At 34.6% G+C, this 19,567-nt stretch overlaps 1 protein-coding gene across 2 annotated transcripts in view; it reads left to right on the forward strand.

Annotated features, from left to right (window-relative positions):
• The window catches only part of LOC145242134 (uncharacterized), a 68,055-nt gene that overhangs the window by 20,755 nt on the left and 27,733 nt on the right, over positions 1 to 19,567 (forward strand). For both annotated transcript variants that reach the window (XM_080105065.1, XM_080105066.1), the window contains 2 exons: positions 8,121 to 8,267; positions 12,991 to 13,029. In XM_080105065.1, coding sequence (XP_079961191.1) covers positions 8,121 to 8,267; positions 12,991 to 13,029 — 186 coding nt within the window. The remainder of the gene's footprint in view (positions 1 to 8,120; positions 8,268 to 12,990; positions 13,030 to 19,567) is intronic.

Below are 19,567 nucleotides of genomic sequence, written 5' to 3' on the forward strand. Positions count from 1 at the left end.
CCACATATTATAATAAACAGGGTATCACAATAAAATGTATACACTCTTTAAATTATCTCAACTTCCTACATGAATACGCTATGCCACATTCCCAAGAGATGTTTAGGAATAAAGAATGGCACTTCCAGCAGGATAGAGCACTTCCCCACTATCATCATGACGTAAGAGCATATCTTGATAGTCACCTGCAAAACAGATAGCTAGGAGGAAGAGGAAGTATCGAGTACTGTCCATGTTCACCGGATTTGTCCCTCCCCCCTTCTCCTGGATTTTTTTTCTTTTTGGGGGATGGGTGGGTGAGAGCATGTTAAACACAAGGTTCACACCACAAAACGAGCTACAATGAATGAGTTGAAAGCGACCATTGAAAGAAGATGAGTTAACATACCAATTGAACTGATTAGGAACGTTTTCAATTCAATCAGTGAGTGTTATCAGCTGTTCATGGACCACAATGGCCAATAATTCAAACACTTTCGATAATTAGCTGGTTTCTATATTTGTTAACAGTATTTTGATGTATGAAACTTTTCTTTCTTATAATAAATGTTGGTCTTGTGGTCATTTAAAGAGTGTATACATTTTATTAGGACACCCTGTATATATTGTCATTTTATGGGTTTTAAGTAGGTTATTTATGGAGTGATTTCATTTTGATGGATATGTCTGCTCAAGCTAATTGATGTTAGATCTACGTTCTCCCCCATTTTTTGGCCTCATGTCACATTTGATATTTAATATTTTTGTATATTAAATATCTAATATAATGAAATCGTATTTCTGTTTGTTCACAATTTAATATGTACAAAAGGTACACTGTTTCGCAAATTAATTTTCATACTGAAAACAGATTTAAATACACTTTCATTCCAGCATTTCTATATATAATATGCATTTCTATATATAATATGCATTTCTATATATACTATGCATTTCTATATATAATATGCATTTCTATATATACTATGCGTTTCTATATATACTATGCATTTCTATATATAATATGTATTTCTTTATATACTATGCATTTCTATATATAATATGTATTTCTATATATACTATGCGTTTCTATATATACTATGCATTTCTATATATAATATGTATTTCTTTATATACTATGCATTTCTATATATACTATGTATTTCTATATATACTATGTATTTCTATATATACTATGCATTTCTATATATACTATGCATTTCTATATATAATATGTATTTCTATATATACTATGCATTTCTATATATAATATGCATTTCTATATATACTATGCATTTCTATATATAATATGTATTTCTATATATACTATGCATTTCTATATATACTATGCATTTCTATATATAATATGTATTTCTATATATACTATGCATTTCTATATATACTATGTATTTCTATATATACTATGCGTTTCTATATATAATATGTATTTCTATATATACTATGCATTTCTATATATACTATGTATTTCTATATATACTATGCATTTCTATATATAATATGTATTTCTATATATACTATGCATTTCTATATATACTATGTATTTCTATATATACTATGTATTTCTATATATACTATGCATTTCTATAAATACTATGCATTTCTATATATACTATGTATTTCTATATATACTATGTATTTCTATATATAATATGCATTTCTAAATATACTACGTATTCAAAAGAAATCTAGATTGAATGAGTATCTCATTTGCATATTACATTAAAGAAAATCTATTTTAATAATTAGCTAATGTTATTAAAAAAGCCAGGTACAGTCAATGATGGAGTACTGTTGCCACATTTGGATAGAAACTGCTAGAAGCAACTTATCCTGCCTTGACAGAGTTCAAAATAGACTTTGTAGCTTTGTGGCGGATGCTGTTTTCTCTTCCCTGCAACCTCTTTCCCACAGAAGAGACATTCCAAGCCTGTCTCTGCTTTATCATTATTTTCATGGCAAGTGCTCATCGGAGCTTCAATCTATGGTCCCACCTCGCCAAACTGTCACGAAAAACACTCGTCTAGCCAAAACCACTATAAATAATTTCCCACACTCTTTATCTGTGACTAAACCTAACTGTAGATTCCATGAACAAAGCTTTTTTCTTAGAACTGCACACCTGTGGACCTCTCTTCTGATTGCCTGCTTTCCAGCTGGCTACAATATGGTCGTCTTCAAGTCCAATGTAAACAAGTTCTTGATGAGCCGTCCTCCTAAGTAATCCAAATTACAAAATTTCCACTACGTATGTTTACTATGCTATAATCAAATTGACTAATGTTTACCCATTAACCGTTATCTTTGATAAGTGAAAAAAAAAAAGTATTTGTTGTAATAGAATCGTTTTCATTCTTCTATTAGAAATATTATTTAAAGTTGATTTATTTAATTTATTTTTAATTCAATTTATATCTAGTCTATTTTATTTGCAATTATTAATAGCTGACAACAGTTGTGTTTAAAACCGGAAGTAAGCTTATTTATTCAAGCTATGCGAGTTATTTCCCCTTTAAACTATGAAAGTTACTTGTGTTTGATTTTCATAGAACAAGACGGATGTATTTTATGCTTTGCTAAATCCAGCATGTGGTCACTTCCTATAACAAAGGATAATCGGTGCAGCTTAAATAGTATGTGACTAATGCCTCCACGTGGCAATGCCAGCTATATACAGCTAATTGGGGCTAATTGAGAGGGGTGAGGCAAATGCTGAACTTAGTCAATTTTTTTATGGCTCGTTCACTGATCATTCAAGGGGAACCATACATGCTTCACATGTGTATTTTATTTTTAATTTAATTTATATTTAATTTGTTTTCTTTTATTAATAGCTCATAACTGTTGCATTTAAATTTGCAAGTAAACTTATTTATTTAAGCTGTCAGAGTTATTTCCCCTTTAAGCTATGAAAGTTACTTTGTGTTTGATTTTCGTAAACCAAAACGGATGTGTTTTATTCTTCCCTGAATCTAACATTTGGTCACTTTTCAGAACAAGTTAGATATTCGGTGTGTCTTAAATAGTATGTGACTAATGCCTCCACGCGACAATGCCAGGTATATACAGCTAGTTTAATAGAAAGTTTAATTATCAAAATCGGTGATGATACATTATCAAGTGATGTAATTTAAAGTTGTGTTTTTTGTAACGCCTGCACTGAGGATTGAACCTTCAACCTCCAGAAGAGTCACTTACAACTGAATTTTACCAAGTACTCTATCCTTATCTATTGACAATTCTAGTATCAATTTGGGGAACCCGTTTCTTGTTTTTACAAGTACAATCTTACTACTTATAATTATAGATTCCTGCTTATTACGATTATATATATGCTAGCATGCCGCCCGGAGTTGCCCAATCATAAAATATGCTTAAATATGATATTTTAATTTATGTAGGTTTCGTATTTATTATTATAGAGCCGATTCTGTATTGATTATTTGTGTATTTTAAATAGTATGTAGTTAATTTCTCCACCTGGCAATATCTTTCAACCGGGCAACACCGGGTATATAAATCTAGTTTATTAATAAATATCTTGTGCGCATATTATGTACACGTCGCAGTCAGATTGATGTGTTACCACTTCTCTTTATTTTTTGTACAGGATGGAACGATAAAATTGTGGTCCTAGAAAAAAAAAAAAAAAGACAACATGATTCCATTTCCATTTGATAAAAACCAGTTTTCGTTTTTTGTTGCAAACCATCTACTAGTTGGCCACTTGTGTCCAAATTTCAAGAGTGATAGGAGCCTTCTATCATGTCTGTAAGTGACACAATGTTCAACGAATGAGATCGGAGATGCGCCACTGTACAACTCATGCTCTCTACCGATCTAACTTATGACAACAGGACCATTGCCAACACCCTCGAAATGCAAATTCAAACCGTTCAGCACTTGAGGATACAACTCAACAAAGTTTCCAGCCACAGTTATAGTCTTTGGTGTGGTTTCAAGTAGGGGGGGGGCACATCATACTACTTCATATCTTCGAAGAAGTTGGCTTGAAAGTTAACACCAAAGTGTACCTGGATGTGCTGAAGAGTGTAGTGATCGCCTCAATCAGTTGGCTGCTCAGAGACCCTCGGGGTGGCAGCAGGACTCAGCGCCAGCCCACAAGTCAAACAAGACCCAGGCTTGACTTCAGAAGGAGTATTACGACTTTGTACCCTTCTCTCACTGGCCTCCCCTCCTCCACCGATTTGGATCCGCTTCATTTGGTCATACGTCGAGAACGTCACCAACATGACCTCCCACAACACCAAAACCAGCCTGGTCGCCGCTATCCACTGAGTATTCGCCAAGTTCCTTCTGCTGCTTGTAGAAAAGGCACGCTCCCAGTTCTGGACCCATATTGATTTTTCAATAAAAGTTTTAAAATAAAACTGTAGTGTTGTTTTCTTTAGGGCAGCAACATTATCGTTCTACCCTGTGTATAGATTTCCTGTTCAATATATTTTGTTTCCACTAAATACCAACTTGTCTTTCTTCCAAACCCTTAACGATCGACAACAGTATATGAAACAATATTCTTTCAAAACCTTTCTCGTTCTAGGCCCGCTACATGAATAAATTGTGTTTCCACTAAATGCTAGATTGTTGAATGTAAATAGAAATTTCAATTGCATTTTTAAATCTTACAGATACATATTTCTCATAACAACTGCTTCACACTAGAGTTTATAAGAAACAATGATTTATCTATCTATATAGTGAAAATGTGTGTCTCTATGTATGTATGTATGTATGTTCGCTTTTTGTGTATGTCTGCAAAAGGCTTTTTCGTCAGCCTTCTCGTTCGGCTTGCTCCTTCTTAAAACTTTTTATATCACGTATAAATCGTAATATCTACGACTTAAGAATGGGAGGCATGTGTGTATTTAATTTGCCTGACTTTTACCAGCTCGCCACATCTTCGAAAAGCGAATAATGGGGCCGGGGGAAACAGTAACTGGCTTGCAGCGCAAAACTAGATCAAACATCACGCGACTTAACTTTCTCGCACCTGTTAATTTCGCTTTATAAACGTTAATTTAAGACACTTATCAATTCCTCTCCCCTCGTGGCCGAGATGGTTAGGTGTCTGGCTTTTTTTCCCTTTCGTTTCCACCTTCGCGTCAAGGCTCCGGGGTTCAATCCTACCTTTCTAATAAAACTTTTTTTTTCTTTTACACCTCCAAACACCTGGCCAACGTTTTTTTTTTAACACAAACATCTCCAAACACCCGGGCAACGCCGGATACCCCCCCCCCGCTAGTCTATATATATAAAAGGCAAAATGTGTGTGACCATTTTATGTATGTCTCGCAAAGGCTTCTCTCGACGATGCTCCTGGGGTCGTTACTATCGCTTAGAACTGTTTATATAGCCCCTATATAATAATATCTAGGATTTGGGAACGCGTGTAGCGTATAGGTTTATTTACGCCGATTTTTACAAAATTATTGCTATTTCAGCCCGTCTTGTGTTCGTTCAGATTTTATGTATAATACCAAACCTAATTCAGAGCTAAGGCGTTTTCCTGGCAATCGCAACGGGAAACGTCCAGAAGCAATCAGCTTTGATCAATGTGGGGCCAAGCTTCTTATATCAGACAGTTGCTATTCAATCTGGACAATGGGCAGTTGGTTTTCCGCTCACCAACATCTTGGGGAAAAAAACAGTCAAAGTTAGGTAAACAAACCCAAACGCTGCCCCGCAGCAAAAGTTAACTGTGTGACTTCTATTTGAACTCATTAATTAATTAGGTCAAATAGAAGCAGCAGAGTTAACACGTGGCCGCAATAAAAGTTAAGTCTGTTTTTAATACTTAAACAAATTCAAACGTGCTTCCTTTACTATTCGCGGTGGCCCAATGGTTAACGTCGCACGTTTTTTTTTTTTTACACTTTAATTTCCAACTAATCCTCAAGGGTTTGGGTTCGAGCCTCATACTTACTTACCAAAACTTTTTTTTTATTTTAAACCCCTCACCCCCGAGTTTTGATTTACCCAAAACCACACACACCTCCAAACACCCCGGCAACGCCGGGTACCCCCCGCTAGTCTATATATATAAAAGGCAAAATGTGTGTGACCATTTCGTGTATGTCTCGCAAAGACTTCTTTCGCACACGCTCCGGGGTCGTTACTATCGCTTAAAACTGTTTATATACCCCCTATATCATAATATCTAGGATTTGGGAAAGTGTGTCGCGTCTAGATTTATTTACATCGACTTTTACAAAATTATTGCTATTTTGGCTTCTCACGTGTTGATTCGGCTTTTTCGTATAAAAAGCGAAACTAATTCAAAGTTAACAGACTTCTTGGCATCGCGCTGGGAAACGGTCCAGAAGCAATCAGCTTTGATCAGTCTTGTATATCAGACAGTTGCTATTCAATCTGGACAATTGGGAGCTGCTTTCCCCCTCCCCAACATCTGTTGGGGGAAAAAAAACAGTCAAATTTGGGTAAACAAACCCAAATGCTGCGTGACTTCTATTTGACCTTCTTAATTAGTTCAAATGGAAGCAGCAGAGTTAACTTTTATTGCGCACGCCTGTTTTTATAGTTCAATAAATAAATTCAAGCCTGTCTACGTTCGCGGTGGCCCAATTGTTAACGTCGCACATTTTTTTTTTTTTTCACACATTAATTTCCAACTCAAGGGTACGGGTTCGATCTTCATACTCACCTACCAAAACATTTTTTTAATTATTTTACCCCCCCCCCCTGGAGTTTTGATTTACCTCAAAACACCTGGGCATCGCTAGTATATATATAAAAGGCAAAATGTGTGTTTGTATGTCTCACAAAAACTTTCGACAGAGGAGATGGTGCCTCCCCAAACTGGTATCGTTTTAAACCTTGACCCTTTGGACACAAATATCGAAAATTGGCCAAAAACACTAATTCCTTCACTATCAACTGGCCGGTTTTCTACAGGGGAGGGGGTTCGGTTTTTTTTTTTTTTTTTTGCATTGCTATTTTTTGCAAGTCATCATATCGTCGTATCAGTTTGATTGACTTTACTTAATTTCAACATTGCAAACTTCCGGTCGGACGATGGAGCATCAGTAATGCATCAGATTTTCTTTCATTTTCTTTTCCGCCACTGCATCATGGGTTAGAGCCTGCCTACTACCATTCTTTTTTTAACACCTATCTCCACATGGGCTGCCAATTATTGTTTTGATTTCTCTCCCGCCCCCCCCCCCTCCTCGCAATTACTACTTTTTTTTTTACACTTTTGTCTTTGTGTCACAGGTTCGAGCCAGCCTTCCTACTAACACTTTTTTTTTTTTCACACACCTTCAAACCCCCGGGTAACACCAGGCACCCACACTAGTCCATAATATGAATCTCATCTGTCCGTTTAAATGTATGTATGTATGCCTGCCTAAAACTTTCAACAGAGGCGACGGATTTTCACGAGATCAATATCATTTTGAAGTTCAACCCTTCGAACGACAAATGTCAAAAAATTGGCCAAAGCATTAATTCCTTCCCCTTCAACTGAGCACTTTTCTACAAGGAGGGGTTGCTTTTTCGCCGATATTTACAAAAGTCATCCCCTTTTTTCGATTGACTAGCCTTAATTTAAACCTTTGCTACTTCCAGTTTGACGATGGATGCAATGGTAAAGACGTCAGTTTTTTTTTTTCACGTTCTTTTTCTCCTTCGCGGTACGGGTTCGAGCCTGCCTACTACAACTATTTTTTTTTTGCTCAACGCACACCTCCAAACACTCGGGCAATGCTGGGCGCCCCCACTAGTTCTTCATAAATCAAAATTCGATTTCACTTCAGCTCATTTTCTTTATTGTTTTGCATTTTTTAAGCAATTCAAATCCAGGCTAAAATATATCATCCCATTATTTCCGTTTTAGATCATTTTCCATGACCCCCCCCAACTCTTCAATCAAAATGTAAGATTGATGTCTTGCTCAGTAAGTAGATTTAACATCTGGCTTTGCCCGGATCCTGAATTTGTGTGTGTGTGCAATGCATCCAATATTTTTTGGCATCATCAGTCACCTATGCAACATAAATACAAACTTGTGTTTTTCTTCCAGACTTTTAGCAGTCGACAACAGTATATGAAACCATGTTCTTTTAAAACCTATCTCGTTCTAGTCTCACTACATGAATAAATCCGAACTGGCTCTTCCGGGATTCAGCAAAATGTTTAACGAGTTTGCAATCATCGATCGGAAACATGCATATCGGCTCTTGGAATTAACGGCACAATACGGATTGTATTTCACGTCATATGATATAAGGGTAAGTATTAAAAAGCGGAAAAAGTTTGTATTTTGCATTTGCTTGATTAATTGGAGCACTGGGTGGTATTGGTGTTTAGCTGGAAAGGACATGCAAGAAACTAGAAATCTCTCTGATTTAGGATTTGGCAAGCCAGAATTTGATTTCTCTTTGAAAAAAAAAAAAAGTATTTCTGGCCAATCACATGCTTCTCTGTTAGACAAAAATCCCCCAAAAACAGAATAATTGTAGGGATTACTTGTATATGGTGGATGATCTGTGATTTATTGCCAACAGCAGGGATGTGCAGAGAAGAGTGCTAGGGGTGCCCAAGTACCTGCCCCTTTTACTCCTGTTTTAAAAGTGGCCTTTACAGAGGAATGTATTATAAGCCTGTATCCCATTAAAATATTCCTTACTATATTTTTGCTGTTTTTTTTTGTTTTTTTTTCACTTGAGCACCGGCTCTGAAAAAGTTCCATCACTGGCCAATAATTTTTTTCTTGTGCATGTTCACATGACCTGCTGGTGCATTGGATATTCAGTTTCTATACCAATAGTTCAGGGCAGATATTTACAAACATATCGTAGCTGCCCCCCCCCCCCGAATAACGTCACAACTTAACACCAGATGACTCACACTCTTCACTTCTGTGTAATAGAACCTGCATTTTTTATTACGCAAACCCTTCATCTTTTAAAATCATTAGTTATAAGCCAATTAATATTAGGCAGCCATTATCATTCTATACAGATCATAGTCGAGCGATCCTCTTTTGAAATCGTCTACAGCGACTTTTTTTTTATCTCTTTTTATTTCTTTGGATAATTTTCCAGAAAATATTTCACACGTTGTTGGTTGGTTCATTCTTCTAGTTTTCTATTATGAAAGGGTTTTGTGTATTTCCCGCAGTCCTTTTAGAGTATTTTCATGGCAGGTATACTCGTTGATGGTCATACGTCAAAACATTATGATATAAATGCGGGTGTACCTCAGGGATCGATCTTTGGACTTTTATTATTTCTGATGTTCATAAATGACCTCCCAGATAAAATAATCTGCGAGATGAGTATATTTGCTGACGATACCATGCTTTATAACAGACATGAGAGGAGAAACAAATGAACACATATGCAAGGTAATGGCGGAAAACCATTTCTGTAAGGTGCAGCAAAAATATCTCCCACAATTTGAGATGTGATCTTCCCAGTCAGACTCTTGCAGTTTCTGAACAATCATTGATTTGTATGGATGGAGCTGCATATCAGTGTGTAGAATTCTTCTGCCTGTTCGATCAGACAATCCCAAGGTCAAAGCATGTTTGTGAGCTGAACGTTTAGGAGACTGAGTAAAAGAAAGTCTCATAGCTCGAATACTGTCTGGCGTTCGAGCGCTTTGAGGCTTTCTAGATAGCTTTTTTTTAAGTGCCGAACATGTAGCTCTGAAATTTGCAACTCATAGCTGTATTGATTTTCTATCTGTAATCAACTTGTAATGAATTCGGAAATCTCTCTGTGTTGCAGTTACAGGTTCATCATTCTTCAAAAACATTTCTACAGTAAAAGCGCAATGTGCACCAGTTCAAATGATATTGCTTGATGAGGGTACATGCAAAATAAATGGCAAGTTATTAGCTAAATGAAAACATCATTAGCACTTACATAAGTTCATCAGCAACATATAGTTGAAAGTTTAAAATGTGGGAGGTGTTTCTGCCATACCTTGTATTATAGAATGGTTTTATGTATTTGCCACAGTCATTTTAGACTATTTCTATGACAAGTAGAATACTTGTTGTTTCATTTGTAAGACAATGAGCATTTCCATCATCGTCTTCTTCCAGTTCTGGCCATGTCATCATCTCTCACATTAGCGACTGCTGAGGGGCACAAGTCCACAAGTATCAAAAAATAAAACAACTCAAAACACAAACTCGAGATAAACAAAAGACTCCAACACATTTTGTATATATCGGTTGTGTTCTGGGTGTGTGTGTGATACCATCACAGGAGATGTTTAATGAGTTTGCAATCATCGATTGGAAACATGCACATCAGAATTAATTGCACAAAAAAGCTCATATGATATAAGAGTAAGCGCCAGAGTCATTTATTTTGCATTCTGCAGTAAAGTAGACAATCTTGTTGCACTTATAGTGTCGTAATTGATGATACTTGTCCCATCAAGCCATCCCATTGTGTAGTCTTTGGCCATATGATCCTGGTCACTGTATCTGTAACAGATGGCCTCATTTTAAACTTTAACAAGCTATTATCACCGCACCAGCAGTAAGGTCAGGCACATAAAATCAAAAGTAGTTCTTTGAATGTTTCTGTTTAGAACACAATTGAACCATGATACTTGACTTTTCCATTTTAAATTTTAATTCAAGCCATTATATATAAAAATAATTTTGTTAAAATCAGCAGCAAATTCTCTACGGTGCAATGTAGACTACAATGTATTGTAGACTAAGTCACTGTGGGAAGACATGTGACGCTTCCTGTCAGTGCACTACAATAGATCTCCATCTATAGCAGGCAATCTATTGATTTGATTGAAAAATGTTGATTCCACCGATTTTGATGACAATAAAAATATGGGAATGTGAAATATTTGTTAACCATCATTCAATTCCGGGCAACATCGGATCTCCCTGCTAGTTACTACATAAAAGCGAAATGATTATTCCTCACTAATAATATTAGATGCTTTATTAAAGTCTAAAAGTTTGTAAAAAGTTTCCTTTTTTTTTTTCCAATTATATTCTGCTGTTTTCTAGTATGCAGAATTACATTTAAAGCATTTAATTTTTGAAGTATTATTTGAAACTATTTATTTTTAAGCACTTTTTACCGATTTCTTTTTTAAGTATTTCTTTTTAATATTTTTGGAAGTATTTATTTTTAAAGTATTTGTTGGTAATTAAAATATTTATTGATTTTAGTATTGTTTAACATATAATTTTTTAGTATATTATTTATTTTTAAAGTATTTTGCTATTTTAAAGTATTTTGCTATTTTTTATTTGAACATATTTTTAAGCATTTTTTTTTTAAGTATTTCTTATTCAAATTTTATTTTTGGAAGTATTGATTTTTTTAGTATTTTAAATATTTATCTTTTTAAAGCATTTATTGTTTTAGTACTGTTTTAGATGTTAATTTTTAGTATTTATTTTTGGAAAAAATTCAAGTACTTATTATTTAAAAGTATTTTCAAAATATTGATTCATGTATTCATTCTGAAGCATATATTTTAAAGTATTATAAATATTTATTTTTAAAGTATTTACATTTTAATGTATTTATTAGGTGGACAGAAAGTTCTTGCAGAATTTTTAATTTGGATTTCAAATGACGTCTTTTCAAATAAGTTTTCCTTATAATATCTTTACTTTTTATATCATTTTAAAGAGCGTTTTTCGTTTTAACTAATCGTTTAAATTACAATCATTTTAAAACAATGATGTCTTCTTTTCAGAACGTTAAATACATAATGAAAAAAAAAAACGAATTCGCAGAATTTTCTTATTTCAATTCAAGCTAGGCCGAAAAGCTGCCAAAACTATTCGCGATATCAACAAAGTGTTCGGTACAGAGACCACTACTGAATGCACAGCACAATGGTGATTTAAGAAATTTTGTGGTGGGGATGAGAGTCTTGAACATGATGAGCGTAGTAGTCGGCCATTGGATGTTGACAACGATTAATTAAGAGGCTTAGTCGAAGCCAATCCATGCACAACTGCTTGAAAACTTGTTCTGAATTAAACGTAACATATACAATGATTTTCAACGACTTGAGAGATTGGAAAAACAAAAAAAACTTGATAAATGAGTTCCTCACAAATTGAACAACATCCAAAATAAACACTGTTATGAAGTGCCATCTTCCGTTCTTTTATGCAACAAGAACAACTCCTTTCTTGACCGGGTTGTTACTTGCAATGAAATATGTGTTCTTTATAACAACCGGCAATGCTCAGCTCCATAGTTAGATGCCGATGAAGTTCCATGACACTTCCCGAAGCCAAAATTGTACCAAAAGAAGGTCATGCTGACTATTTAGTTGCCTGTGACTGGTCTCATCCATTACAGTTTTTGGATGAGGACGAAATCATTACGGCAGAGAAGTACTGTCAACAAATGGATGAAATGCATCAGAAACTTCGACAACAACACCCAACATTAGTCAACAGAAAAGCCCAGTTCTTCTCCATGACATTGCCCAACTAAATCGACCCTGCAGAAGTTGAACGAATTAGGATATGAAACTCTGCCTCATCCGTCATACTCTCCAGACCTCTCACTTACCACTACGCCTTTTTCAAGCATCTTGACAACTTTTTCAAGCATCCTGACAACTTTCTAAGAGATATCAAAAACGCTTCAGTCACTTCATCATCACCAAAACGCAAGATTTTTACGTTACTGGCATAAATACATTTGTTTTACATTCGCAAAAATGTATTAATTCTGATGGTACTTATTTCGATCAATAAATCTCTGTTTTGAGCCGAGATATGTTCATCTGAATTTAAAAGTTAACAAAACCGCAGGAACTTTTTTGTCAACTTGATATTTTAAAAGTATTTTCAGTATTTCAGTTTTGAAAATATTATTTTTTTAGTATTTTAAGTATTTTTTTTTTAAAAAGTATTTTGTTTTTATTTTTTAAGAAGTGTTTATTATTTTGAAAACGTTTTCATTTTGCTGACATCATATTTTTTTTATATTTTAGACCGGTCTCATTGTAACCCATGCCGACAAAAATTATGAGGTAATTAATTTATTCTTCCTGTAATTTAATCTAAATTGTTGATGGTTGGAATTGTCATGAATGACCTCCACGTATCAATTTTTCAATTTTGACTCTTTAACAGACCTTTTTCCGAATGAAAACCAATTAAAAAGATTTCCACACGTTTGAATACTCTATATACCAAATTTCAAGTCTGTAGATAAAAAATTTGTTGAGTATATAGGTTGAGAAGTGGTCTCATACACACACATATTCTGAGATATATATATATATATATATATATATATATATATATTATAAAAAGTTATTGCATAAAAGAAAGTCAAATTTTTGTCTCTGTGTGTGTTTGGTTAAAATTCAGAAACTACTAGAGATACATATACAAATTGTATGTATTCAGATTCAGTATGACCACAGTCTGATTATGGTAAATAAATATTCTATACTCTATCATCCATTCTCTTAGGATCACTGGTAGTCAAATTAATACATAAGGTTGTCAGAAAAAAAAAAGAAAAGAAAAAATGTATAAAATTCTAAGGATGACGTTTATCGTAGAAATATTAATTTTAAAGAAATAAATATTTGTTTATTTTTTATAGTATTGCATTAAATTTGGCTTATAAGCGTATTTTATACGTATTTTATTTAAAAATTCAAACGACACTTCTATCACAGAAAACACGATTCTGACTTTCATATCATGTGCGGCAAGTGTATTCTTCCAGTATTTCAGATGGTACCGCAGACAGACAACACGTGGATGCTTTACTAATTGTTTTTTCTTCAATTTAACATCATGTGGGTGGGGGGGGGACAAAAGAAAAAGAAAAAATGCATAAAATCCTGATAGTGACGTCTATCGTCAAAATATTAATTTCAAACAAGCAAATATTTGTTTATTTTCATAATATTGCATTGAAATTTGGCTTATAAATGTATTTTATACAGATTTTATTTTAAAATTTAAACAAAACATGACCCTGACTTACTTTATTTAAATTATAACTGGTTATCGTGTAAACATGCAAAATGCTGCATGTTTAGGGATGTATAGTTGCATGCAGTGGTAGAAATAACTAAACAAAGTAAAATAAACAAGTGAAGCATGCACAGTGAACGAGGCATAAAAAAAAAATGACTGAATTCAGCTTTTGCCCCCTACTCTCCATTTAGCCCCAAAACTCTCCAGGGGATGTCAAATCCTGGTGAAAATGAAAAAACGGTGCAGTTTTAGGCCATAACATATGTAAATTTCAGTTCTGCACCATGCAAAAAAAAGAAATAACAAAGTCCATCATTTATCCCCCCCCCCGCCTCCATTTAGGCCCAAAAGTTCCCAAGGCCTTAACATATTTAAATTTGAGTTCAGCACCATGTAAAACTGCTAAATAGACATACACAAAAGATTTTAGACAAATAAGGTAAAATGCTCCCCAAAATGGAGTGTTTTTATAAGCTCTAAAAGAGCCCCTGGGGCACACCCAAGAGTTATCGTGAAGTATAGACAAACAAAATTATATAGAAATCAGTTAGTTAAAACTTTTCAGAAAGTTTTATAAAAATCCAAGGCATCAACTTTTTTATTAATAAACACAAAATTGTCAATTTTAGCCATTTTAACCCGAAAAACACCCCTAGAGGGGAAACTGGAGTTTTCCCAGAAAATGTGTCTGTTACATTTTTACTCATATCATGTTTAATGTTTGTGCAAAATTTCAAAACATTCCAAGGCGTAATTATTGAGAAAAGTGCGGACAGGCGAACAGATGAACAGATAAACGGACAATACGTATAAAATCATGCCATTTTGGATAATGAAAGTCTCTCAGGGTCGATACTAAGAAAATAAAAAAATCACACTTTCTTTTTTCTGTAAAAATAATTGCCATTGTCAGCTAAACATTTTTTAAATAGATAAAACGAATACATTTATTCATTAAAAAAAAAAAAAGATCGAATCCTATGATTAACCTGTAACATAGCACAGATGCGTGTATGCAAATGCATGCAAAATAACGTCATCGGTAGGAATAAAATAAAGTCTTAAAAAGATCACGTTAGAGTCTTGGATAACGTTCAAGATTATGTAAGCGATGTGAATGATGCTTGAGAAGACGATCACGTGAGGGACGTCACAGCAATAATGAGAGAATGAATAAATAAATGTTGTTGTACAACAAAAAAAAAAAGCGAGTTGAAGTTCTTCTCCATTCTTTGTCTGCTTTGCAACTGAAAACTACAACGTGTTGGTTCCTGGACAGTGTCACAAACCGAGGAGCTACCGTCTCCTGGCACCATTTTAAAAAGAAAGAAACAAGGAAAGTAAATAAACATATTCCACACTTTCTGTTGTGATGTGTACAAATTTTCTATTGATTGCTTGAAAATTGTTTTATTTATAAAAATGAAGCTGCTTAATCAGTTCACGTGATTTTCGGAATACGATATTTTCTTTCCATCATGTGTATATACATAATACAGATTTTTTTTCTTTCTATCTTTTTTTTTTTTTTTTTTTTTATATAGAAGTTCTGGATAGACACGAATAATCTCTGTTATTACAAAATGAATTGTTCCAAAATCCAATTATCCCATTGATTAAAAGCAGTACGATTTTAAATAAATGCATTTTTAAAAAAAATAACATCCGTTTTATTGATTTGAAGAAGGCTTAGTTGACAATTCATTTTATGTTAAGAATAATCAAAAATAAATTGTCAGCTAAATGTATGCAGATAACGAAGTCAAATGTCACTAGCAGGGAGACCCGACGTTGCCCACCAGGATTGAATGCCTGCTCTAATTGGAGACCCATCGCAGTGCACTGAGAGGAAGCTTCACATGCCTCCTTGCAGTGACTTAGTCTACAATACATTGTAGTCTACATTGCACTGTAGGGAACCTACTGCTGATTTTATAAAACTATTTTTTTATATATAACTAGCCTGGGTCCCGGCGTTGCCCAGGTGTTTGAAGGTGTAAAAAAAAAAAAAAGTGGTAGTAGGCAGGCAGGCTTGAATCCATAACGCGAAGGTGGAAAAGAAAGTGAAAGAAAATCTGACGTCTTACCGCTACTCAATGATGCGACCAGAAGTGTAAAGTGTTCAAATTTAATGTAGTTAATTTAAAAACAATTCTGGCAGTGTCTTAATGAATAGCAATTGTCTGATATGGAAGGTATTCCCCACGGTGATCAAAACTGATTGCCATTCAAAACGTGCTGGCCACGAAGGGCAGCGACTCGCAGTTATTTCGATTCAGTTTCGCTTTTATACAAAAAACACCAACAAACACGCGATAGAACAGAATAAATAAATCTAGATACAACGTCCATTCGCAAATCGTAGATATTATGATCTAGGGGGTATATAAAAAGTTTGAAGACATAGTAAACCCCCGGAGAAACACCCCCCCCCTGGAAAAAAGCCTTCACTGAACATACAAAAAACGCGTGCGACCGTTTTGTCTTTTATATATATACTAGCGGGGGGGGTACCCGGCAATGCCCAGGTGTTTGAAGGTGTGTGTGCTCGGGCAGGGGTGGGGTGTTAATCAAAACATAGGAATAAGCGAAGTAAATATTTAAAATAAAACACAAAAAAAACTAACGTAAGGCAAACGAACGATGTTAAATGTAAAAATCGGAATGTTAAAACTACTTTAAAAAATCTGGAAAATAAAAAAAAAACAAAAAAACATGTGAAAAATGGCTTTACCCGGCGTTGCCCGAGTGTTTGTAGGTGTGTATGTCGCGGTGGGGGGTAAAATTAAAAAAAAAAAGTTTTGGTAGGTGAGTATAAGGATCGAACCCGAACCCTTGAGGCAAAGTTGGAAATTAAAGTGTGAAAAAAAAAAAAAATGCGATGTTAACCATTGGGCCACCGTGACATACAATGGAAACACGTTTGAATTTATTTATTTAACTATTAAAAACAGATGTCCGCAATAAAAGTTTACTCTGCTTCTTCGATTTGACCTAATTAAGAAGGTCAAATAGAAGTCACGCAGTTAACTTTTGCTGCGAGGCAGCGTTTGGGTTTGTTTACCCAAATTTGACTGTTTTTTTTCCCAACAGATGTTGGGAGGGGGAAACCAGCCCCCAATTTTCCAGATTGAATAGCAATTGTCTGATATACAAGATTGATCAATGCAAAATTGATCAAAGCTGATTGCTTCTGGACGTTTCTCGGCGCGATGCCAAGAAGATTGCGTTAGCTTTGAATTAGTTTAGCTTTTTATACGAAAAAGCCTAATCAACACGCGAGAAGCCAAAATAGCAATAATTTTTTAAAAGTCGACGTAAATAAATCCATACACTACATGCGTTCTCAAATCCTACATATTATTATCTACGGCCTATATAAATACTTCTAAGCGATCGTTACCCCCCCCTCGGGAGCGTGTGCAAGAAAAGCCTTTGCGAGACATACACGAAATGGCCATACACATTTTGCCTTTTATATATATAGACTAGCGGGGGGTACCCGGCGTTTCCCGGGTGTTTGGAGATGCGTGTGCTCGGGCGGGGTGGGGGATGTTATATATAGATGGATGGCTTGAATTCAAGTTTAAAATGCAAAAATCAAGTATGATGGTTCAATTGTGCTCTAAACAGAAATATTCATTTTGAACACACCCCTGTCATATCAAAGAACCTACTGTTGATTTTATATATCAGGCTTTTTGGCTTGTGTGATAATAAAACTTTTCAAATACACTTGTGATGATAAGCTGTGTGAGGTGTTAACCTTGGTCAAAATCGTCTGTTCTTTCTTTCATCGGATTATTTCAATTATCAGTTATTGATACTTATTAAAGACATTTCGATACAAAACTATCTAAGAACACTGCCAGGCATACGCTATAATCCCATTTACTAATGTATACCCATTAACCCTTATCATTGAGTGGCCTCCAGGCCTTGATAAGTGGTGACACCTTCGTAAAAAAAAAAAAAAATTTTTTTTAAAAGTACCTTTGTGTGAAATTTCATAAAAATCGACCCAGCCGTTTTTGAGTACATAGGAAACGAACTCACTCTCTCTCACACACACACACACACACACACACAAAAAAAAAAAGCTCCTTTTATATAATAGAAAGATAGCTTGTATTGTTTTAGTCGATGGAACAACACAATCTGATTTTGGAACAATTCATTTTAAAATGGGTAAAGTTGGAATTGTTTGCCTTAGTGACATCAGATTAATCACTAATCAATGTCTTTGATTGGACGAGCTCATTTATTTTTAAAATGTGTGTGAAAGGCGATAAGGTATGTATGAACACGCCTATGTCTATAATAATAATATACTTAGGCATATTATTATTATAGATTATTATCATTTGTAGTTTGCTTACCTATACCATTGTGATGTGTTGTTTTTTCATATTATTTGGATTCATTGGACTACTATTCTCATCTTGAGTTTGATTTCCACAATGTTTCAGTCGATGTAACCTTCGACCTTCTTCAGGTGTATCTTGTCGAACTCAGGAATTTGGACAGAATTTCAAGCGGAACCCTTTATTTACTTCACGGGGGTAGCGTGCTCTTGTTCCATCAGCCATGACTGGATAGAGGTCATAAGTAATTCGCAATTGTATTTTTCGGTCACCCACACTGAGAATTGAACTTTCAACCTTTAGGAAAATGTCACTTTTACAATTGATTTTTCCAAGTACTCTTAACCACTGCACTGCGGACAATTCTGGTACGAATTTTAGAAGCCTTAAACCTATTTTATTTCTAGTTGTAAATATCACTAATATATATTAATGTATATCTATATATATATTAATGTTTTTACTTATTATTTGTATATATATTATCTATTGTTTATAATTAACGGTTCCCATATTATATTAAATTCTATACTAGGTCTACTTAATAGTTGGTTATTTCCTAGCATATGTGCTGCTTCTTTGAAATGTTTTACTCTCTATCGTTTTTCTCTGTCTGTAATTTTTACTTCATCCCATAATGGTAGATGGTTTCCCTTTTCCTTCCAGATATGGGCAGCTATACCAGATTTTTTAATCTCTCCACGAACTACGGCTTTTCGATGTTCTTCTAACCGTACTTTAAGTAGATGACACATTTCACCTCTGTATAGTTTTCCACATTTACATGGGATTTCATATACACAGTTCTTAGTCATGATTTTTTCTGTAGGGGGCTTGACTCTCACAAGCTGTTTCTGGAGAGTTGAATCACTCCTGAATACTGTCCTTATGTCATATGGATTACATATTCATTGAAGTTTTTCAGACAAGCCCTTCATATATGGTATACAAACTGAGGTAAGTTTTTGAGTCATGTCCTTTTGTGTCTGATCAAGTTTTTATGGAGCTGATGTCATGCTCTCTGGATAGTTGTTTCGGTGGAGGGTCTCTCTTAAACTGTCCATCTCCTCTTGATATGCACTGCTGTTAATACATATTGCTTTTGCTCGGTGTTGTAGGCAACAGATGATTCCTTTCTTTACATTATATGGATGATGGGAGTTGAAGTTTAGATACTGTCCAGTGAAAGTTTGCTTTCGGTATATAG

Source organism: Euprymna scolopes, chromosome 21 (genome assembly GCF_053919585.1).
Source record: "Euprymna scolopes isolate OS-2025 chromosome 21, ASM5391958v1, whole genome shotgun sequence".
In the NCBI taxonomy this organism is placed as follows: Eukaryota; Metazoa; Mollusca; class Cephalopoda; order Sepiida; family Sepiolidae; genus Euprymna; species Euprymna scolopes.